Here is an 18,903-nt window from a genome sequence, read left to right as displayed (position 1 = left end):
AGATGTCCCAAGTCAGATCAGTAAGGCCTGGTCCTGGTGCTTTGTGGATTGTAAATCAAACAGAGCTCTTTGTCTGCTGCCATTTCTTGGAAGACTAGCACTAATACAGAAACACGAGAATTGGTGGGTTTCACTCAGACCATAGGATCTCTGCTTAGAGCAAAACCACATGGTATAGGCTTCCCCAATTGAGCAGGCAGAGCAGGCTTTGAGGAAGCAGGCCTGCCACTACAACTAATACTGCATCAATATCCCAGAGCATCATCACTGGACCACCACTAGTACCCCCTTGTCAATGATTGTATCTGGTGCGTTCCTTTTTAAATACTTTCGAGTAAACATGTGCTTCTACCTGAAAATGACACAATGAAGGTATAAGCAAAATGGACTTGGTCACACATTTTGCAAAATAGAAGTAAAAGTTCAATTAAAGGATGTTGATACCTTCTGGTAAACTTAAATTCACGGTCAACAGAAACATTGCATTTGTACGTTACTACTAATGTCTTCAGGTTAGTTCAACAAATAGAAAAGCTAGCAACCATGACAAGGAAAGGGATACCAAACGAACCAAATCATAGTGTAAATGAAACCAGTGCTAAAATAGAGGACGGAAAAGAGAGAGGTAGAAAGAGGGGAGCACAAAGGAAGGGGGAGGGAGAAGAGGAGAGATGGATGGAAAGAAGAAAAGGAAAAGTGGGAAGAAGGGAGAAAGGAAGAAACTATTTTCTTATCAATTTCTTCTGAGGTAAATTACTCTAAGACATTTCCTCTTTGATTTTATAGCCAGTACATAGCCTATAGAAGATTGACTTGTATGGAGGATGTTAATTTATACCAAGACACCATGGGCCCAATTACAAATCTGGTGGACTTACAAGACCGCCAGACTTATGAGGGCGCAGTGGTGGTGGTCTCCCGACTGCACTTTCACAATTTGGGTGGTCAGACCATCACAGCCCCTCTGCAACTGCCAGGGAACTGCCATTCCCTAGCAGTGTTATGGTGGTCAGGAGGCCGCAATATGCTTGGCGGGAATGCCACAGTCCCGCCAAGCATATTAGAAGTTTCCTCTCCGCTGGCGGCATCATGGAGGATCCTCCTCCATGAACACCATGGCAGGGAAGAAACAAAGGGGTCCTGCAGCCCCCTGTGCCTCCTCCACATGGGGATGCATGCAGGGGGGCATAACATGTGCTCCCATGTATGCATGTGCACCATTTTTGCACAGCATGGACTTTTCAGTCCATGCCGTGCAGGAACTGTTTTTGGTGATCCCATTGCGGTACCCATTTTCTGAGACACTCCTAATCTGGTGGGCTCCCTGACCACACATTTGGGGATGCAGCAGCATGGCGGACCCAGCGATACACCCCAGAAGTTCTAATCAAGCCCAATGTGTCTGAATCACATTCGTTTAAGCCATACTTTTGTTAATTAAACTGCACACGTTTGGATGTTGGCAGGTTTGTAATAGATGGAAAGGTTTATTGTATTGACAGCTAAAGTTGTTTACCTTATAACAACCTTAACAACTCAAATGCATACAACTGCACTGTTTTAAGACGGTTGCAACACTTGAAACCCTGTCACTGCAGAGTAAAAACACACACGCACAGATTACAAAGATATCTCTCGTGTATGGTAGAAGAAATAAAACCAGATTTTTAATTGTGAAAAATAAGTGTACATCATAAGAGCATATGGTCACCATCCTCAGGTGCTTTGACACGTACAGCAAACATGGCCGATGCATTTCTAGATGATAATGGCAATTTTCTGAGACTATATTGTAACTGGTGCTTTTTTTCTCATACAGCACTGGGCTTTCATTCCACTCCTGCCACCTTTAATCATTTGCAACAAGGCCTGACAGCCGAGAGGTTAAAGTTCAGATTTAATTGGAGTTTACTTACCACACTACTAATTAAGCAGCAGAGAGACTGGGTGCCTAATGAGATATTTCAGCAAATCTGTGTTGTCTGTGCTCCTCACATCGCCATCCAGGCAGCTCGCTCTGAAATGAGAATGTCAGAGTTTATGTTTGATTGAGTGGGAGGCATTTTGATTGAATGGTATTTAGGTCCCAGCTGTTCCTGGTGAAAGATATTGAACTAGGTGTTACAAAATGTGTTAGGCTGTAGAGTAATGCCTTATTTGTCAGCAAGGAGATAGATACCGAGGGCTAGATTACATTAACTGCTAGCGTGGTGCAAATTTTTAGGCCTATACTAATACTCATCAACGTGCTATTTAGCACCATGTTACAATAAGGTGCGCTATTTTATTAATTCTTTTTCAAAGGCCAAATCTCCTTTGTATAAAAATCTTTTTTGTATTTGTCCACAACAGAGAAAATATTAGCATCGATTTTTGCTACTGCAGAGCACTGTCCCTAAAGAGATCCACAATTGCAGACATTGGGATGGCTGTACTAATGTGGTCTTATTACACAGCTTGTCATTTCTCTTGACTCAAGAGATTACATATTTATTTGCAGCTATTATATGCCCAGGCCGGTTGCTCATTATGACTTTGTTACACTTTGAAGAAAGGCGCAGTCATTGCTTGCGATCAATTTTGTGATGACTTGCGTGATGGCATTTTAATGCTTGCAGGATCATGTCACCTCCAATATTTGGCAAGTTCAGTAGCATCACTACAAAATACCTTTTCGCGAAGAATGCAATATATTTTTTTAAATAATTGTTGCCCCTTCCAGCTCCTGGGAACAATGATTTGATACTACCCCAAGCTGCCATTCTGTGTCATTTCGCCTGGCACTTTGTTGGCCACAACAGTGTGTCAAATAGGCAAAAAGAATGACTTGATGGATTTTATGCAATGCAAGACATTTTGGGGCTAATTTATGAGCCCCTTGCGAAACATTTGTGCCGCAGTTGTGTCTCTTTCTGTGACGCAGTGGCGGCGTAAACAATGCACCACATTGCCACATATTTACAAAGTGACGCATCTAGTCAGATGCGTCACTTTGTAAAGCCCTGCCCAACATTATACCTGCTTCAGTTATAATGTAGTAAAGGAAAAACAAGAGATCCCTATTCACGATGGAACCAGGGTGATTAAGTACATATAGATGTTATGTATTTTGGAAAAAAAAGTGGTCGTTTTTGTAAAACAACAAAGTTTATTTGAAACCTTGCACATATTGCCTCACAAATGTTATTCTTATGTGTTTTTTTTTGGTTCATAATTTCACTTGGGCCACACTACACAACTGTAAATATTGTTTGTTATACGTAAAAAACTTTTCATTACAATTTAAATCTCAATATAAATATTGAAGAAACCGAATCAGTGTGTGGTAATATTTTTCTATCTGGCATCTCACCTCAAACCCTGCATATAGGTGCGATTTTTTTCGCTCGTTCCTTTCAACTAATTATTAAGTATCTTTCCCACAGGAACCGCTGTTTTCCTTAAAATAATCAGTTATAATGTATGCAGGGTGGGATTTCTTACGCAAGAGGACCTCGTAGAAGTGGCACAGTGAAATCTATCAGATTTCACTCAGCTACTTCTAGGACGCCACTGCGTCAAATACTTAATCCTGCCTCATGGCAGGCGTTAGAGTGACGCAGTGCTAGAATCATAGCCCTTCCCCCTGCAGTGCTGGTGTTGCGTCATGCTTCCGACACAGCTCCAGCAATGTGTCAGTTTTGCACCGACAGATCCGTCAATAATACTGATGTAGCTGTCATTCCTTGTGACACGATGCGTTGCACAGTAAATATGACACATCCATCATGTCGCAAGGAGGGCACAGTGAAAACTGTTGCATCGCTGTTTTCAAGCAGTGATGCAACAGTTTGATAAATAAGGCCCTTTGTACCCAATACTTTCCGCCCACAGTGTATCTAACTCGTGATTTATTACAAGTTTAAAATGGCTGCCTACTGACGGTTTCTTTGTTTTTTTTTATCTAGACCGTCACCTTCTGGTATGAAGAATCCTCCGTACACATCGATAAATATGCAACTGCCTTCAAGAGAGACGCAATCCTGTTGTACTAACTTGGATCAAAAGGACTTACTAGGAGGTTCGTCTGCTCGGTCCAGCTCGGTTCCGATCATTCCCTCCGAGGGACGGGATGATGCCTGCATGCAGATGAAGGACGTTTCCGGGGCAGCGGACATCCAGCGGTGTAAAAACTCCTATTCTGTTGAACTTGTCGGTGCAAGTGCCACGCCAAGCAGCTGTCTCGTGGCAGAACAGCAGGAGGTGAAAATTTTGCTAGAGACTGTGCAGGAGCAGATTCGAATTCTGACTGACGCCAGGAGAAAGTCAGAGGACTACGAACTGGCAAATATAGAAACAGAGGACAGTGCAAGTGAAAACACGGCCTTTCTACCCATGAGCCCCCTGGTGAAGTCTCAATTTGTCTTAAGGAATGATGCACAGAGAGACTTAACACTCAACAAGTGACTTTTGAGAAGGAGAAGGGATGTGTGTTGGTTGCTTTGCGAAACAGGAAAGAAAAGGGATGAGAAATAAATTTATATGCATTAATTTAAGAACATCTACATAGAAGAAACCAAATAGCCTATCGCCCTCTCATATCATAGTGTTTTTTAACAAAATATTTTTTTAAGGGGAAGAAAGGTTTCATGAGAATGAAACATATAAAACCAGAAGCTTTGAAGTAAAGTTATACTAATTTGATGGTAAAGGGCCCATCTAGTAAAATAAATTCCAATTCTTTGCCCAATTAGACCTTCAGCGATTTACAAATTGAAAGGATTCTGTGATCTGAAAGGTGTGTCATCACACTTGATGATTTGTAAGTGTGCATAGACAAAGATGTTCCCTCCAATCACGTGAATCACTAGATAGGCCCTTTCATATCATCATTTGGGGCAACTGCTATTCTTGGCTAACCAAGTAGTGAGTTACAAAAAAGGGTCCAGATATGGTTTGACGGGTTTCATTATGAATAGTCTGCTCAACATTTACAGAAGGAAAATGTTTCTGAGAGAAAAATGAAAGTTTGGAAGCCTGGGTCGGTAGAACTGTTATTCTACGTTTGCATTTCGGCTCGGACACCTGGTTCTCACGCATTCTGGCAGAAATATCTATAGGTGCCATTAGGTGAATTCTGCAGCCCTGTTTTCAGAAAGTTAATAGCATACAAATTTAGTGAATGTACATGATGTTCAATATCAACGGAAATGGAACTTACTGAACTCCTCAGATAAAGCAAAAACAGAACACATTGGTTTTCCAGTCAGCGTTGGAAGAAACACATATTGGCACACGATCAGTTAACAGGTGAAACCTTACCAGCCTGTTGCCCCCATTCTTTTTTTATTTGACACATCAAACTAAAAGAGCCTCCTGTGCCATTTTGTTAGGAAATGTATTTACGATTAAAAATGTTCTTCTGTACAGTGAATGAGCTATTTAAATATTCCTTGACTTTCCAAATTCACAAATTTTGTGAATTCGGTTCTCGGTCTCAAACCGAACTAGAAGTACATCCCATCTCCTGTGAATCGATTCAGGATGAAGCAATCTGCTATCCCTTACCAAGAGAATGGATCTTGTTGCCTGAGGCTTAATTCGATTGCTAGGGGGTGTGATGGAAAAACATGTCTATAAAAGGAGTAATATTAAATATAAAGTTTGCAAAAAGCTTATGGATTTGCCTTGTTTCTTCAACATTTAGTAGTAGCTCCAATCTTTCATGTGGGAGTCAATAAAGATGAAGTAGTTTGGGGCTAGGATTGGTCGTGCTTCGAGGGCATAGGGCATTCTGCATTTACTGCATTTCAGAAATAGCGCAATTTCCCAATGTGCCACACAGATATTTTCCTATTTAATGGAACAAAGCAAAAGCAATATATGTATTTCAAACATGCACCAATAATTCTATGGTGTGATAACAGAATATCGTGGACTACAGATTGTTTGACAAACATTTATCCCAAAATATTCCAACTTGTTGGTTGAGTGCATTTCCTGAATTCATCCAAGCTCATTCTAGGTCACACACAGACCTACCACAAACTTGCCAGTTTCCAGATGAATGTATGAAGTTACTAAGCCAGCAAATACCATGTGGTAGGTTATATCGTGGTCGTTAAAACAACCCTATTGTTACCACGCGTGAATTTACATCACAAGTCGTTTCTACGACTTGCACTAGATGGCTCACTGGACTTAGGAATAGTATAAATTACTATTACTACTCCAGTTAGCGCAACAGCAGGGAATGTGTTGGACTTAAAATCCAACACATTCCCTGGTGTTGCACACCACCTAGCGCAAGTCGTAGAAACGACTTGCGATGTAAAGCCATGCGTGGTAACAACGCGGCTGTTGTAACAACCGCGTTGTTACCTACCTGCGTGGTAACAGCGTTGTAAACACTGCTTCCCGTTTCCGGATACAACTATACCATTGATTTCGAGCATAGTCCATGCATGGCTAAATGTACTTTTTTTCAAGAACTGTAACTCAGCAAGGTAAATTGTTCTGCTGCACTGGATTGTGTGAAAGGAAAAGAAACAAAATGCCTCAAATCTACTAATATATGGTGTACCTATGGTCTCTCCTGGTGCTGGTGTACTGTGTGCTGCCTAGCATCAACGCAGACACCTTTGCACACCATGGTGCAAGGGCACCTACGGTACGAGCAGATTGTTTTTGTGCAGGAAGATATGCCTTCCTGCACATGCATGGAAACAGGAAATAACAAGTAGAAATAAAGACATTTCTCCTTGGTGCACCTTTGTCAGGTAGGAGCACCATTTTGGAACAAAATCAGAAATACAAGTATTTGTAAATCTGGATTTGCATCATCATTTACGGATGGATGTTTGGAACACCGTTCCTCCACCCATGTAACACATAGCCGATGTAAAGTAATGCAAGGCAGCACTATGCAGTGCATTGTGTTACTTTGTATTTACTAAACCATGCATAGCCACACATATAGACCATGTGTGTCTTAGTAACTGCCAAAAAAGATTTTGCATTGTGCCTGCACCACTAAAGTGACATAACCCAGGCACAAAATCTTTGTAAATCTGGGCTGCAGTGCTTAATTAGTGAAAGTGGTTGCAGGTGGTGCAAATCCGCACCAAGTTGTGTGGGCCACACTCATTTTAACTCATTAGACTTTGACATAAAGCAAGTGAGGTAGAGCAGAAATGGGGCAAAGGAGGTGGAAAATATGGATAGGAAAATACTGACAATGGGAAAAAGCTCTAACAAAAAAGAGGAGTGAAGGGTCTAAGGGAGTTTTAAGACCTGCCCAGGCTATCATCCCCTAATTGTCATATTGTAAGATACACAAAGCCTGGGGGTCTAAAGAAGAAGTCAACTATGTACTCTAAACTGGTAAGACTGGAAGCCACAAAGGTGCAAGGTAAATAAGCATAGAGTCTTACATATGATCGGCAACCCACACCATCCAACCACTAGCAAAGGTAGGTGAAACCCATAGTCCAGAGATGGATTCCCAACAAAGTCTTGTTAGTGATCTAATGTTATCATCTCGTCATCCAAAGGTTGGGCTGGTGTGTCTCTAGATCATTGACACTGTTTCCAGACCCACCATGTAGGACTGGGATCAAGCCCACGATTATCTGTAGACCATGCGTGTGATCACTAAATGGGACCAAGTGCAGTGCAAAAGGTGAGTGTGTGTAAGATAAAGATTAAAAAAACCTTTGTGGCTTCCAGTCTTACCAGTTTAGAATACATAGTTGACTTCTTCTTTAGACCCCCAGGCTTTGTGTATTTTACAATGGGAAAAAGCTGTCATGAAAGATGATCTGCAGAAGTGAAATAAATGGACAGAAAGTTTAAGATGGCGTAAGAAAGATTAATGGGGTTAAATCAAGGCGAAACAGGCTTGATATTTGGCAACCATGAGATTTAACAGCACAGGCAGTTGGTTTCTGCACTTATGAGTTTCTCCTAGCACTCACTTTTATTACTTTATTGAAACAGTATTGCCCAGAAGAACTGTCCTCATTAAAGGAATGGTTACCACTCAGGGGTTGTGAAAATGTAAAATCAGCTTTCTGTTCGTAGCTATGCTAGGATTGAAAGGGAAAAAGTTGCATGTCAATAATTTGGCTTTACTCCTATCTTTGAAAAATCTTGGGCCAGATGTACGGCCATTCTGTTTTGCGGGTCATAACTTGCGATTTGTTGCTACTCTCAAAACAGAATGTACTAATGTGTTTCAGACACATTTACAGATTCCCAAATGGGTCCCAGAGGACCTGCCTCATCAACATTCATGAGGCAGGTCGCAATTTGTGACCCATTGGGAATGGGCTATAATCCGAGGTATAGTGGCCTGCTGCAGACAGTAGACCACCATGTCTGTGTTTACTTTTTAAATAAAGCAATGTTTTTTTCCTAATGCAGCCCAATTTCCTTAAACAAAAACTTAATGCGTTTAAAAGAAAAAATGAAAAGATTTCATTTAATTGTTTAAGGGCAGACAGTGGTCCATGGGACCAATGCCTGCGGTTGTATGGCATTACAACGCAGGCTTTTACCATGCGTGCCATTACAATGCGGTTTTTACAACGCAAGTTGTTACAACGACTTGCGCTGTAAGCGCTGGATAGTGGAATAGTTTAATTTTCTATTCCAACTCCAGCCCACTTTACAGTAGGGAAGGTGTTGGAATAGAAAATTAAACCAGTCCCTATCCAACAGCGCCCTCCAGCACAAGTCGTTGTAACAACTTGCATTGTAATAGGAGCGTTGTAATGGTAGCGCGTGGCAATACCCGCGTTGTAAAGGCTGTTCCCCCTGCCTGCTATTAAAAAATATTTTTGCTGCCAAACACAAAAGGGAAGGGGTCCCTTGGGGACCCTTTACCATTTGCGACTAGTTTACCACCAATTTAATATTGATGATAACTGCCATTGGTTTGCGACCACTTTTGCGGTCGCAAAACAATCGTTTATTCCCCTGAAACTCACTATTAAGTAGGGACGTCTTAGGCACACCCCTTCCTAATAGCGACTTGCAAATCCTATTTTGCGAGTCAGTAATAGGTTACTGACTCACAAAAGAGAGCTTCTAAAAGCTACAACTCATTTAGCGGTCGCAAATGGCCCAATTGTCCGTTTGCGACCTCTAAAAACTGTCGTTCATCTGGCCCTGTTAGATCTGGTGGTCTCTAGTTGGCAGAGGTAGGTACCATTGGCCAAATAGGGACCCTTGCTTCTAGTCAGGGTAAGGGGGAAACCTACTGTTGATAACCCCTGCTCACCACCTTGGTAGCTTGGCACGAGAAGACACGCTTATCCCAAAGGCAATTTGTAAAGTATTTGCACCATCACTCACAGTAACACAGTGAAACACCACGAATGGACACTACACCAGTTATTATAAACATATAAATATCTTTATGTAGCTTAAGTCGGATCAAAACGTCCAAAAATGCACATACATAAATAATATCTCTTTAGCTTATGTTTCTTTGTTACCAGTTTGTTTTAGTCCCAAAAGCGGGGACTCAGCAGTTCAGTTTTTAAAGGAGACACAGGTGTTTGGGTACAGCAGCTGGTATTTGAAATGCTGTCCTTGGTACAAACAACAGGACTCTGACCTTCAATATGGCCCCCACTGTACCTTATCGTCACCAAACAGGGCGCTGTCCATTACGGTTGCCTCCGCTGCGCAGGTAACCAAGGTGGGTAGTTCGAAAACAAAACACGGGCTGCCCGCCGTGCACTCGGTAATCACTGCATTTGGGCATGAGCTCTGGTCAGTGATCCCAGCTATTTACATGGCAGGCAAGGGCCTGGGCAGTCCGTGTAGTTTGGCGAGGTTCTTCGGCGACCCAGGTTTCTTCTTCGGGACACTCCCCGGCCGCAGGCGCAGCGCTGCTTTTCAAAACGAGCTTGGGGAAACCCTCGAGGCTAGGACCAATCTCAGCACGGCTTATCAATGACGTTGCAGGAATCCCTGGGGGCTAGGACCAATCCAAGTGTGGCACAGCAATGATGCCAGTGGAATACGGGCCAGCAGCGGTGAAGCTTTTTTGCGGCTCCTTTCTCCTGGGCGAACCTGGCCTCGGGCACTCAGCTCGAGGTGTGGCGGTGAAGGCACAAAGGGAAAACACAGCACGCTTGACGATCGGTGCCGGTGGGGAAGAGATACCGGCCCTCGGTGAGTGTCTTCCTTGTGTGCCGATTACACACCGAGTCACAGATCACCAGCAGGCACCGGTGGTGCGCAGAAACACCCACTCAGCTTCTAAATAAATGTTGTTTTGGGAACTTTGATATTCCTGCGTTCACAACAGGAGACCAGCTCTTCTAAGGCCCTTGGAGATTTTGTTAGGACAAAGCACACAGCAAAGTCTTATATTCAAGCAGGTGGGGGGAGCACAGCACACATCAAAGTCCCCTTTTCTCTCCTTCAGTGGAATCAGCAAACTGAAGGTCAGCCCCAGAACACACAGCAAGGGCAGTCTTCATTTCCAGTCTCTTCAGCTGATATTCTTTGGCAGAGATTCCTCTTGTTGGCAAAAGTAGTCTAAAGTTCAGGAGTTTCAGATCTCACATTTATACCCCAAAAGTCTTTGTTCTCTATGTGTAAGGGGTCCTGGACCCAGTCCAAACCAGTTCTGAGTGCACTCTGCCAGTGCACAACTTCCTCCTCTGTCAGTGTGGGCCGGGGCCATCAGACGCACCGCAGGAGGTGGAGCTAGCATTGTGGCAGGCAGGCACAGCCCTATTCAGACCCAGGTGCTACTCCTCCCCACCACTCTACACGCATATGGCTCTATTCAGCCTAGTGCTGACTCACCCAGTCTCCTGGAGCCACCCCAGCCCCATGTCACTCACAGACAAGACAGTCAATCCACAAACAGGCAGAGGCACACAGAAAGGTTGAACAAGAAAATAGCCACTTTCTAAAAGTACTATTTCCAAACACAGAATTTAAAAACCATCCTCCCTAAAAGATGTGTTATTAAATTCTTAGTTCAGGGATACCAGATTTAAATTTTCAATCTTGCTCCTATGGGAAGATATTCAGGTAAACAGTATACACAGCATTCCCTATTATAGCCTATGGGCAAGATAGCCTTTCAATAGTGTCCTACTTTTCACATACACTGCACCCTGCCCAGAGGGGCACCTTGGGTCTACCATAGGGGTGTCCAATGGGTAAGAAAAGAGAAGGGTTAAGTCTGGCCAGTATGTACCCTGTCCAGGACAACATGGCAGTTCACAGACTGCGCACAGGCATAGCAGTGGCAGGCCTGGGACACCATTTTAGGGCTACTCATGTGGGTGGTACAATCAGTGCTGCAGGCCCACTAGTAGCATTTAAATTACCAGCCCTAGCACACTCCTCTGTGCACTTTACTAGGGACCTACTGGTAAAACAAATATGCCAATTCTGGATAACCAATCACAATAACAATTTACAGGGAGAGCATATGCACTTTAGCACTGATCAGCAGTGGCAAAGTGCCCAGAGTCCTATAGCCAACAACCACAGGTCAGGAAAAACAAGAGAGGACAAAGCAAAAAGTTTGGGGATAACCCTGCAAAAAGATCTATTTCCAACAGGCCCCTTATGTATTAGGGGTGTAGATCATTAAAGAAGATAAAAAAATACAAATGTCCAGCTTATCATAGAAAAGTGTTGCTTTAACATCCTTTGTTCTGACTATCGTTTCAAGGCAGATAGTGATGAAGAAGATGACCTTTGCAAAATAATGCAAATATTTAAAAAATACATATACTTTTCATGGGAAATCAATCAGCTCAAACCCAATTGAAGCAACAACTTGACTACAATACAATATAAACTATGTTGAAAGATGACTTTTTAATATTTGAGCTGCCAATTTACTTCTTGAAACAGGGAAGCAATTTAAAACAAGGTATTTTTATCAAAAGTATTTAAATAGAAACAGACCAAAGTTAACATGATTACAAATTCTGTTTGAGATGCGCTTAATTAGATCACCTGCTGTTGGAAGTCTGAGAAAATATTTTTTGCAAGGAAGACAGTGTGGGTGAACTTCACCTCACTCAGAAATAAATGTTGTCAGAGAACTCTGCTCCATTGGTGGAGCTTGAGGATTTTTGCATACTCTGCGTTCTGCTGAGAACGCTACGTTTATGCAAAACTCTGCCTCCATAGCGGAGCAGAGTTCAGCCCCGGGCCCTCCCTGCCTCCACCCCCCCCATGAATATTTTTAAAACAAAATTAAAAATTAGGATAAAAATACACTTACTTTTATCACAGCGTCTCTGGGCTGCCCTCCTCCTGCTCACTGTGGTCTCTCCTGCAGAATCCCCTACGTCAGACACACGGCATGGTAGGACAGTGCATGTGCACACCATCCTACCATGATGTACGTCTGACGTAGGGGTTTCGGTTTGCAGAAGAGACCACGGCAAGGAGGAGGAGGGCAGCCCGAAGATGCCACAACAGAGGTAAGTGTGTTTTTATATAATTTTTTTTTTAATTAATTTTTAAAACCTTTATTTTCAAATCAGTGCACACAGCTATTTAGCCTTACATTCCGGAGGCTAGGCAGCAAATCAGTAAACAGAAGTCAAGTGTGCAAGGAGCAAGGTACCAGAACGTATTAAGGTTGTAATTTTCTGTTTTTCTTTTTTTTTTTTTAAAAAAAGGGTAACAAATACAGAAAAGAAGGCACCAAAACTAGTGCTAAGAAGTAAGGCAATTAAAACAGTTGTGCAACAGGGCCTGATCCCGAAGTCGGCTAGGCTCAATAGCCACAGTTACAGTCAGGAAACAGTACTAATATTTAGAACCATAGGGGGAGGGGAAACATAGGATAGCTATGCAATCAGAACACGTGTTGGAGTTATAGGTTACGGAGTCAAGCGTTCCTCCAGTGGGGCGGTATCAGGTGGTATGCAAATGTCACCCCTATACTCATTCCAGGCCCCCCATATCTTCTGTCATTTTTTGGGTTTACCCCTGGCCACGTACACCGTCTTCTCTCGGAACATACACCAATCCATGTTGGCCTTCCACTGTACCAACTTTGGGGCTGTTATCGCTCCCCACATCTGTGCAATGTCCCTTTTTGCAACCATGTTTCCCAGGGTAACCAATTGGGATTGTGCATTGTTGTGATCAGTTGGGCCCCAGATATTCAAGAGGCAGCGCCGGGCCTCAGCCTGCACTTCCACCCCTGTCACCTCACTCATAACCATGTGTATCCGCCTCCAGTAGGATGCTATCACACTGCACTCCCAAATAATGTGCATAAAGGTGGCCAGAGCGCCACAGCCACGCCTACAGAGGCCATCCACTGAATGCCCCATGTGTATTAACCTGGGACCTGTAACATAAACTCTATGTAGAATTTTTAATTGTACCAGCCGCAGCCTGGCAGGAATAGCAACTTCCTTGGGTGAGGACACCGCACATTGCCAGTCTTCGTCATCGAGCTCTATCCCGTCTCGTACCCATTGGTCTCTCACCCCAAAAAGGAGATCAGTGCGGACATTAATCAGTCTTTTATAGATTAAGGAGATAGCGCTATCAGGCATATGGCCGTCTAGTACCCTATCTTCCAGGGGGGAATATTCAGGGATTTTCTCGCCCTCCGGCATGGCTGCCAGAAGTGCAGCTGAGCGTACCGGAAATATTCATACCGCCCAGCTGGAACTCCGTCTGCAGAAGAGCAAAAGATTTTACCTCCCCTCTCACTATCATATCTTCCACCTTGGATATGCCGATCATGTCCCACTTGTCGAAGCCCTTGGTGTGCCACAATGTACCCAGAATCTCAGAATCGTAGAGAGGTGTTGCCATTGTAAGCCTACCCTTCCACCCCTGTGACTTCGTGATTGTCCTCCATATGTGCACAGCCATTTTCGTTGGCCCAGACATTCGACCACCCAGAGATCTGGAGTACAAGGCCCTGTGGTATTTCCCGTCATCCAGGAGCCACCGATCCATGGCGTAGCCCGGGCTTTCTGCAGGACCGTAGAGGCCGGGGTTTAGGGCTGCCAACTGGGAGGCCCAGTAATATCTCCGAACGTCAGGTAATGCTATACCCCCGTCTTACCACGGGAGCGTAAGCTTCGTAATGGCAATGCGTGGTCTGCCATCCCAGAGCAAGACACGTTGCAAGCTCTCGATCTCCCTAAAGTAACTAGCTGGAACCGGATCTTGGGTATTTTGTAGAGCATACAGGAACCTGGGCAGGGACATCATTTTAAATAATGCCGTACGCCCAAGAAGGGAGAGTGGGAGTTTACGCCAACCCTCTACGTCACGTCGGAGACGGACGAGGGGGGGAAGCAAATTGTTCATGTAGCGTGTCTTGGGGTCTGTTGAGATGTAAATCCCCAGGTATTTAAATCCCTGTCTCGCAACCTGTATGTCACAGTCCCTTGGAAGTCGAGGTGTCCCCCCTCTCAGAACGTACAGGTGCGACTTCAACCAATTAATGGCCAAGCCAGAATGCCTGCCGAAGAGGCGGAGCACGTCACACACCACAATAAGTGACTTACAAGGAGAGGTGAGATACAGCAAGATGTCATCGGCATATAGTGACACTCGGTCCTCAAATCCAGGGGACCAACGGATTCCATGTATATCAGGGTGGTGTCATAGCCACGCGGCCAGCGGTTCAAGTGCCAACGCCAACAACAGGGGCGACAGGGGGCAACCCTGCCTGGTGCCCCTGTGGAGAGCAAAGGACGCGGAAATATGAGCAGTGACCGTTATGTTAGCCAGCGGACCGGCTTACAGAAGCTTGACCCACCCCACGAATTCCGGACCAAATCCAAGCTTCGCTAACACTGCCCATAGGTAGTTCCATTCAAGGGAGTCAAACGCCATTGTGGCATCCAATGACGCCAGGACGGCCGGCTCTCTGAGTGTGTGAGCCCTGGCAAGGGCTCCGTGGAGTCTCCGAAGGTTGAGGGCAGTGTTGCGGTGTGGAATAAAGCCCGACTGGTCCGGGTGCACTAAGTCGCCAATTGCGCCAATCAAACGGTTGGCCAGCAATTTAGCCAGAATCTTAGGCTCAGCATTCAACAGAGAGATGGGACGATACGATCGGCACAGGTCTCTGGGTTTCCCTTCCTTATGGATGACCACAATGGTGGCCAGCCTCTGGTCGTGGGGAAGCATGCCCTTCTCCCGCGCCTCCAGAAACATGTTCCGCAGGGGCAGACAGATGACATCGGGTTTGATTTTATAAAGTTCCACTGGTATACCATTGGGACCGGGCGCCTTGCCAGATCTAAGGGAGCGAATGGCGAGGGCTATCTCGTCTGCGGTAATTTCCCTATCTAAGTCATCCCGGTCCGTCTCCGACAGACACGGGAGGTCCATCTCCGCCAAAAGTTCTCCGGAGTCGGCCTCAGACCGGTCAGAGACCGAGGTGTAAATGGCCTCAAAGTAGTCTGCGAACGTCTCGACTATTGCACTCGGATCGGTGACTGTCAAGCCGTCCTCCCCCAACACTTCTGGAACCACCCAACTAGCCCTTTCCTTTTTGTCCAGCCAAGCGATGAGCTTGCCCGCCTTATCCCCAACGTCGTAAATCCTACCCTGTTGCTGTCTACCCATGGTCTTGGCTGCGTCGGAGACAATGTCTCGATATTCTGACTGTTTAAGCGAGAGGATATGTAGCAGTTCAGGTGTCGGGCCGACTTCCAGCTGGGAGTCCAGATCCTTAATCTCAGCTTCGATACGAACAACGTCCGCATCTCTGCGTCTCCGGACTTCAGCAATAAGGGAGAGCGCCTCACCCCTCAAGACTGTCTTGAACGCCTCCCACAAGGTGACGGCCGAGGCAACCGACCACGTGTTCTCAGCAAAATAGAGCTCAATAGCCTTGGCCATGAGTCCACGCATCTTTGGGTTGCGAAAATACCACGGATTGACCACGACCACCCGTTCACTAACCACAATATCAAAGTCGAAGGACACCCAGACCGGGGAATGGTCTGAGATGCCCCTCGCTAGTAGTCGGGCCTCAGAAACTGCCGATGCGTGGGCCGCTAGGGCTCGGATATAGTCAATTCTGGAGAGACTACCGTGTGCCCCGGAGTGAAATCAATATTGACTCTGGGTAGGATGCATAAGCCTCCAGCAGTCAATCAGCCCCATGGTGTCCAGGAAATCGGGCAGCCAGGATTGCGAACTTCGGAGATCTCTGGGCGAATGTCTGTCCAAGGTCCCCGAGCAGACCGAGTTGAAATCGCCACCCACAATACGCAACCCCTCAGGTAGGCTCAAAATGGCGCCTCCAAGATCCTGAAAAGTGTTGTTTTGCAACCCAGGGGGGACGTAAACTGAAACCAGAACCGGAGACCGTCCCTCCCATCTCCCCGAGACAGCAGCGTACCGCCCCCTCTCATCAACAATGCTAGAGTTAATCTCAAGTGGGAGAGACGCGCGCACCATGATCCCCGCCCCCCGGGATCCCGAGGAGAACCCTGAATGTGCCACCATCTTGAATCCCTTCCTGTTAAGCGCTTGACACGTATTTCCCACCAAGTGTGTCTCTTGTAGCAGAATAACGTCAGGCATACATCTCTTAACACCTTGGCTGCTAGGTGTTTTCCCCCCCTGTGCTGGAAATTGCTCTTAGTATGTATTCATGATGAGCTCAGCTCGTCATCAGCACAGCTCAACTGTGCATCATGACGAGCTGAGCTCGTCATCAGCATCGAATGGGTTAAACAGTTGTAGAACCACCCCTCTCTTAATGCGATCACCCAAACCGTTAACATTCCAACACAGCACTTTTAGTTTCCTACCCCCCATCGTCAAATCGTGGGCCCTTGCCTCCCCCGGCAGGCCTCATAGTTACACAAACAGAATTAGAACAGTCTTTGTTGTGCCTTAAAAGAAGAAAAAAGAGAGAAGGAAAACAAACAGAACCAACAATCAAACCTCCCCCCACCCTGCATCAGACTAAAAAGCCCCCCCAACCAGCAGTGGGCCTGTCGCCCCATTAACTAAACTACAAAAAGACCGTAGAGGAGAAAGGAGATCACACAGTCCCCCCCGCCACCCTCCATAACGGGAAGAAGGATATACATCTTAAAGTGCAGCAGTATGGCATTGGTCATTGTCAACAGGGCCACCGACCGACAAATTTGTATAAGTGAATTCTACTCTTGTTGCTCAGGGCCCCCCGAGGCGCCCTCCGAATGTTCTTCTCGTTCCTCCTGTCTGTGCGGCAAGGTGTCCAGCCATTCGCTGACCACTTCCGGCATGTCAAAAAATACAGCACGGCCATCATGCTCGATACGTAGTTTCGCAGGGAACATCATCGAGTATTTCATACCTAAGTCTCTGAGACGTCTCTTCACTCCCGCGAAGCTTTGATGCTGGCGCTGAACTGCCCTAGTGAAGTCCGGGTAAAAGTTGATATCCGCATTCTGAAACTTGAGGGGCCCATTATGTCTCGAGGCCTGCAGAATCACGTCCCGATCTCTGAAGTTGAACAGCCGTGCTATGATGGGTCTCGGCGTGGTGCCCAACTTTGGACGTCCCCCCGGCATTCTGTGGGCCCGCTCTACTGAAAAGAAACGGCTGAGGCCCGCAGGGGCCAGATGAGTTTGTATCAAGTCTTCCACAAAGAGATCAGTGGCCGAGTCCTCTGCCCCTTCCGGTACACCGATGATTCGAATGTTCTGCCGCCTGGCACGTCCCTCAAAATCTTCCAACCACCTCGAGAAGAGTTCGTTGGGAGACCTCAGGTCCCGGACCTCCGTCTGCAGGTCCAAGACATCAGTTGTGAGGCTGGCAGTTTTTATGTCCAGCGATTTAACCCTATCGTTAGTCTTGCCCAGATCAGCTCTAATCAGGTTAAGTTCGATCGCCAGAGTGTCAACTTTGTGTGTTAGGACCTCATGCTGTTTGTGCATCTCCGTCTTGATGCCAGCTATGGCCCCCATAACATCCCGAAGGGTCGGCTCCGACGTGTCTGGCGATCCCTCCTGATGGGAGTCTTTTGGCCGGGCAGCCGCATTCGGAGAGCTCCCTTGTTGGGCATAGCGATCAAACTTATTCGACTGGGGTTGAGTAGTCTTCCTACTAACTTGGCTCGCCGTCCTGTCCGGTTCGCCCTTGCCCGTCATGTTGGAGCCGGGGAACTGAACAAAGGGTGGCACACCAAGGCCACTCCGGTTATGCAAAGCGATTACAAAGCGTAGCAGCCTCCGATAGTTGTTCAGCGAAAGGCCACTCCGCAACTTTGCGTGCTCCGCAAGGCCGGCATAGCAGTCACTCACACAGCATTTCGTTCATGCGTTACGGTGTCGTCGGCCATCACAGAGACAATAGTCCATCCCTGGCACGATTCTTCAGCACGGTGTAACTCCCTCCAGGAGCGTTGGATTTTAAATCGGACAGCGGATCCCGTCTCAACGACCGTTCACCAACCAGATTCCACCACCGTGGATCAGGATTTCAGTCAGGATGTATGCGGAGGGTCGGAGGGTCTCCGGAGCTCCGAGCTTACGCGGCCATCTTGCTTGCCCGCGAAGCTCCTCCCCCCTATAATTTTTATTTTTGTTTTAAATTTACCTAATTTGGGGGTGGGTGGAGGTGCAGAGCTGAGCACCACTGAGTTTTTTCCCAACTCCCTGGACCTCCAGGTAGTGCAGCTCCGCCAGCTCCGCCCGGGATTACTCAGAATCCAGACACTTGCAGGCAATGTCGGTAAAAGAGTCTCTGAAATGTCCTTGTCACTGATAATTAGTAATTTAACACTAGCATAGGCGCATGAAAAGCACTCAAGGAAGCAAATATCAACAATAAAACTGTAATATGGTCTAGAGAAAAAGTATACTTACCTGGCAATGGTGCATCGAATAACAAGCCGTCAAACATATCAAAGAATCAATGCAAGAGTAAATAATCGGTAACAGCAATTCA

The 18,903-nt window shown here is 45.9% G+C and overlaps 1 protein-coding gene across 1 annotated transcript in view; it reads left to right on the top strand.

The window, feature by feature from the left end:
- Positions 1 to 5,647, top strand: part of NRG3 (neuregulin 3) — a 1,735,002-nt gene extending 1,729,355 nt beyond the window's left edge. Inside the window, exon 9 of the mRNA XM_086922079.1 lies at positions 3,948 to 5,647. Within this exon, the coding sequence (XP_086778205.1) occupies positions 3,948 to 4,446 (499 nt within the window). The 3' untranslated portion in view covers positions 4,447 to 5,647. The remainder of the gene's footprint in view (positions 1 to 3,947) is intronic.
- The last annotated feature ends 13,256 nt before the right edge of the window (positions 5,648 to 18,903 follow it).

This window comes from Lissotriton vulgaris, chromosome 5 (genome assembly GCF_964263255.1).
Source record: "Lissotriton vulgaris chromosome 5, aLisVul1.2, whole genome shotgun sequence".
Taxonomy (NCBI): domain Eukaryota; kingdom Metazoa; phylum Chordata; class Amphibia; order Caudata; family Salamandridae; genus Lissotriton; species Lissotriton vulgaris.
This window is presented reverse-complemented; position numbering and strand designations above follow the sequence as displayed.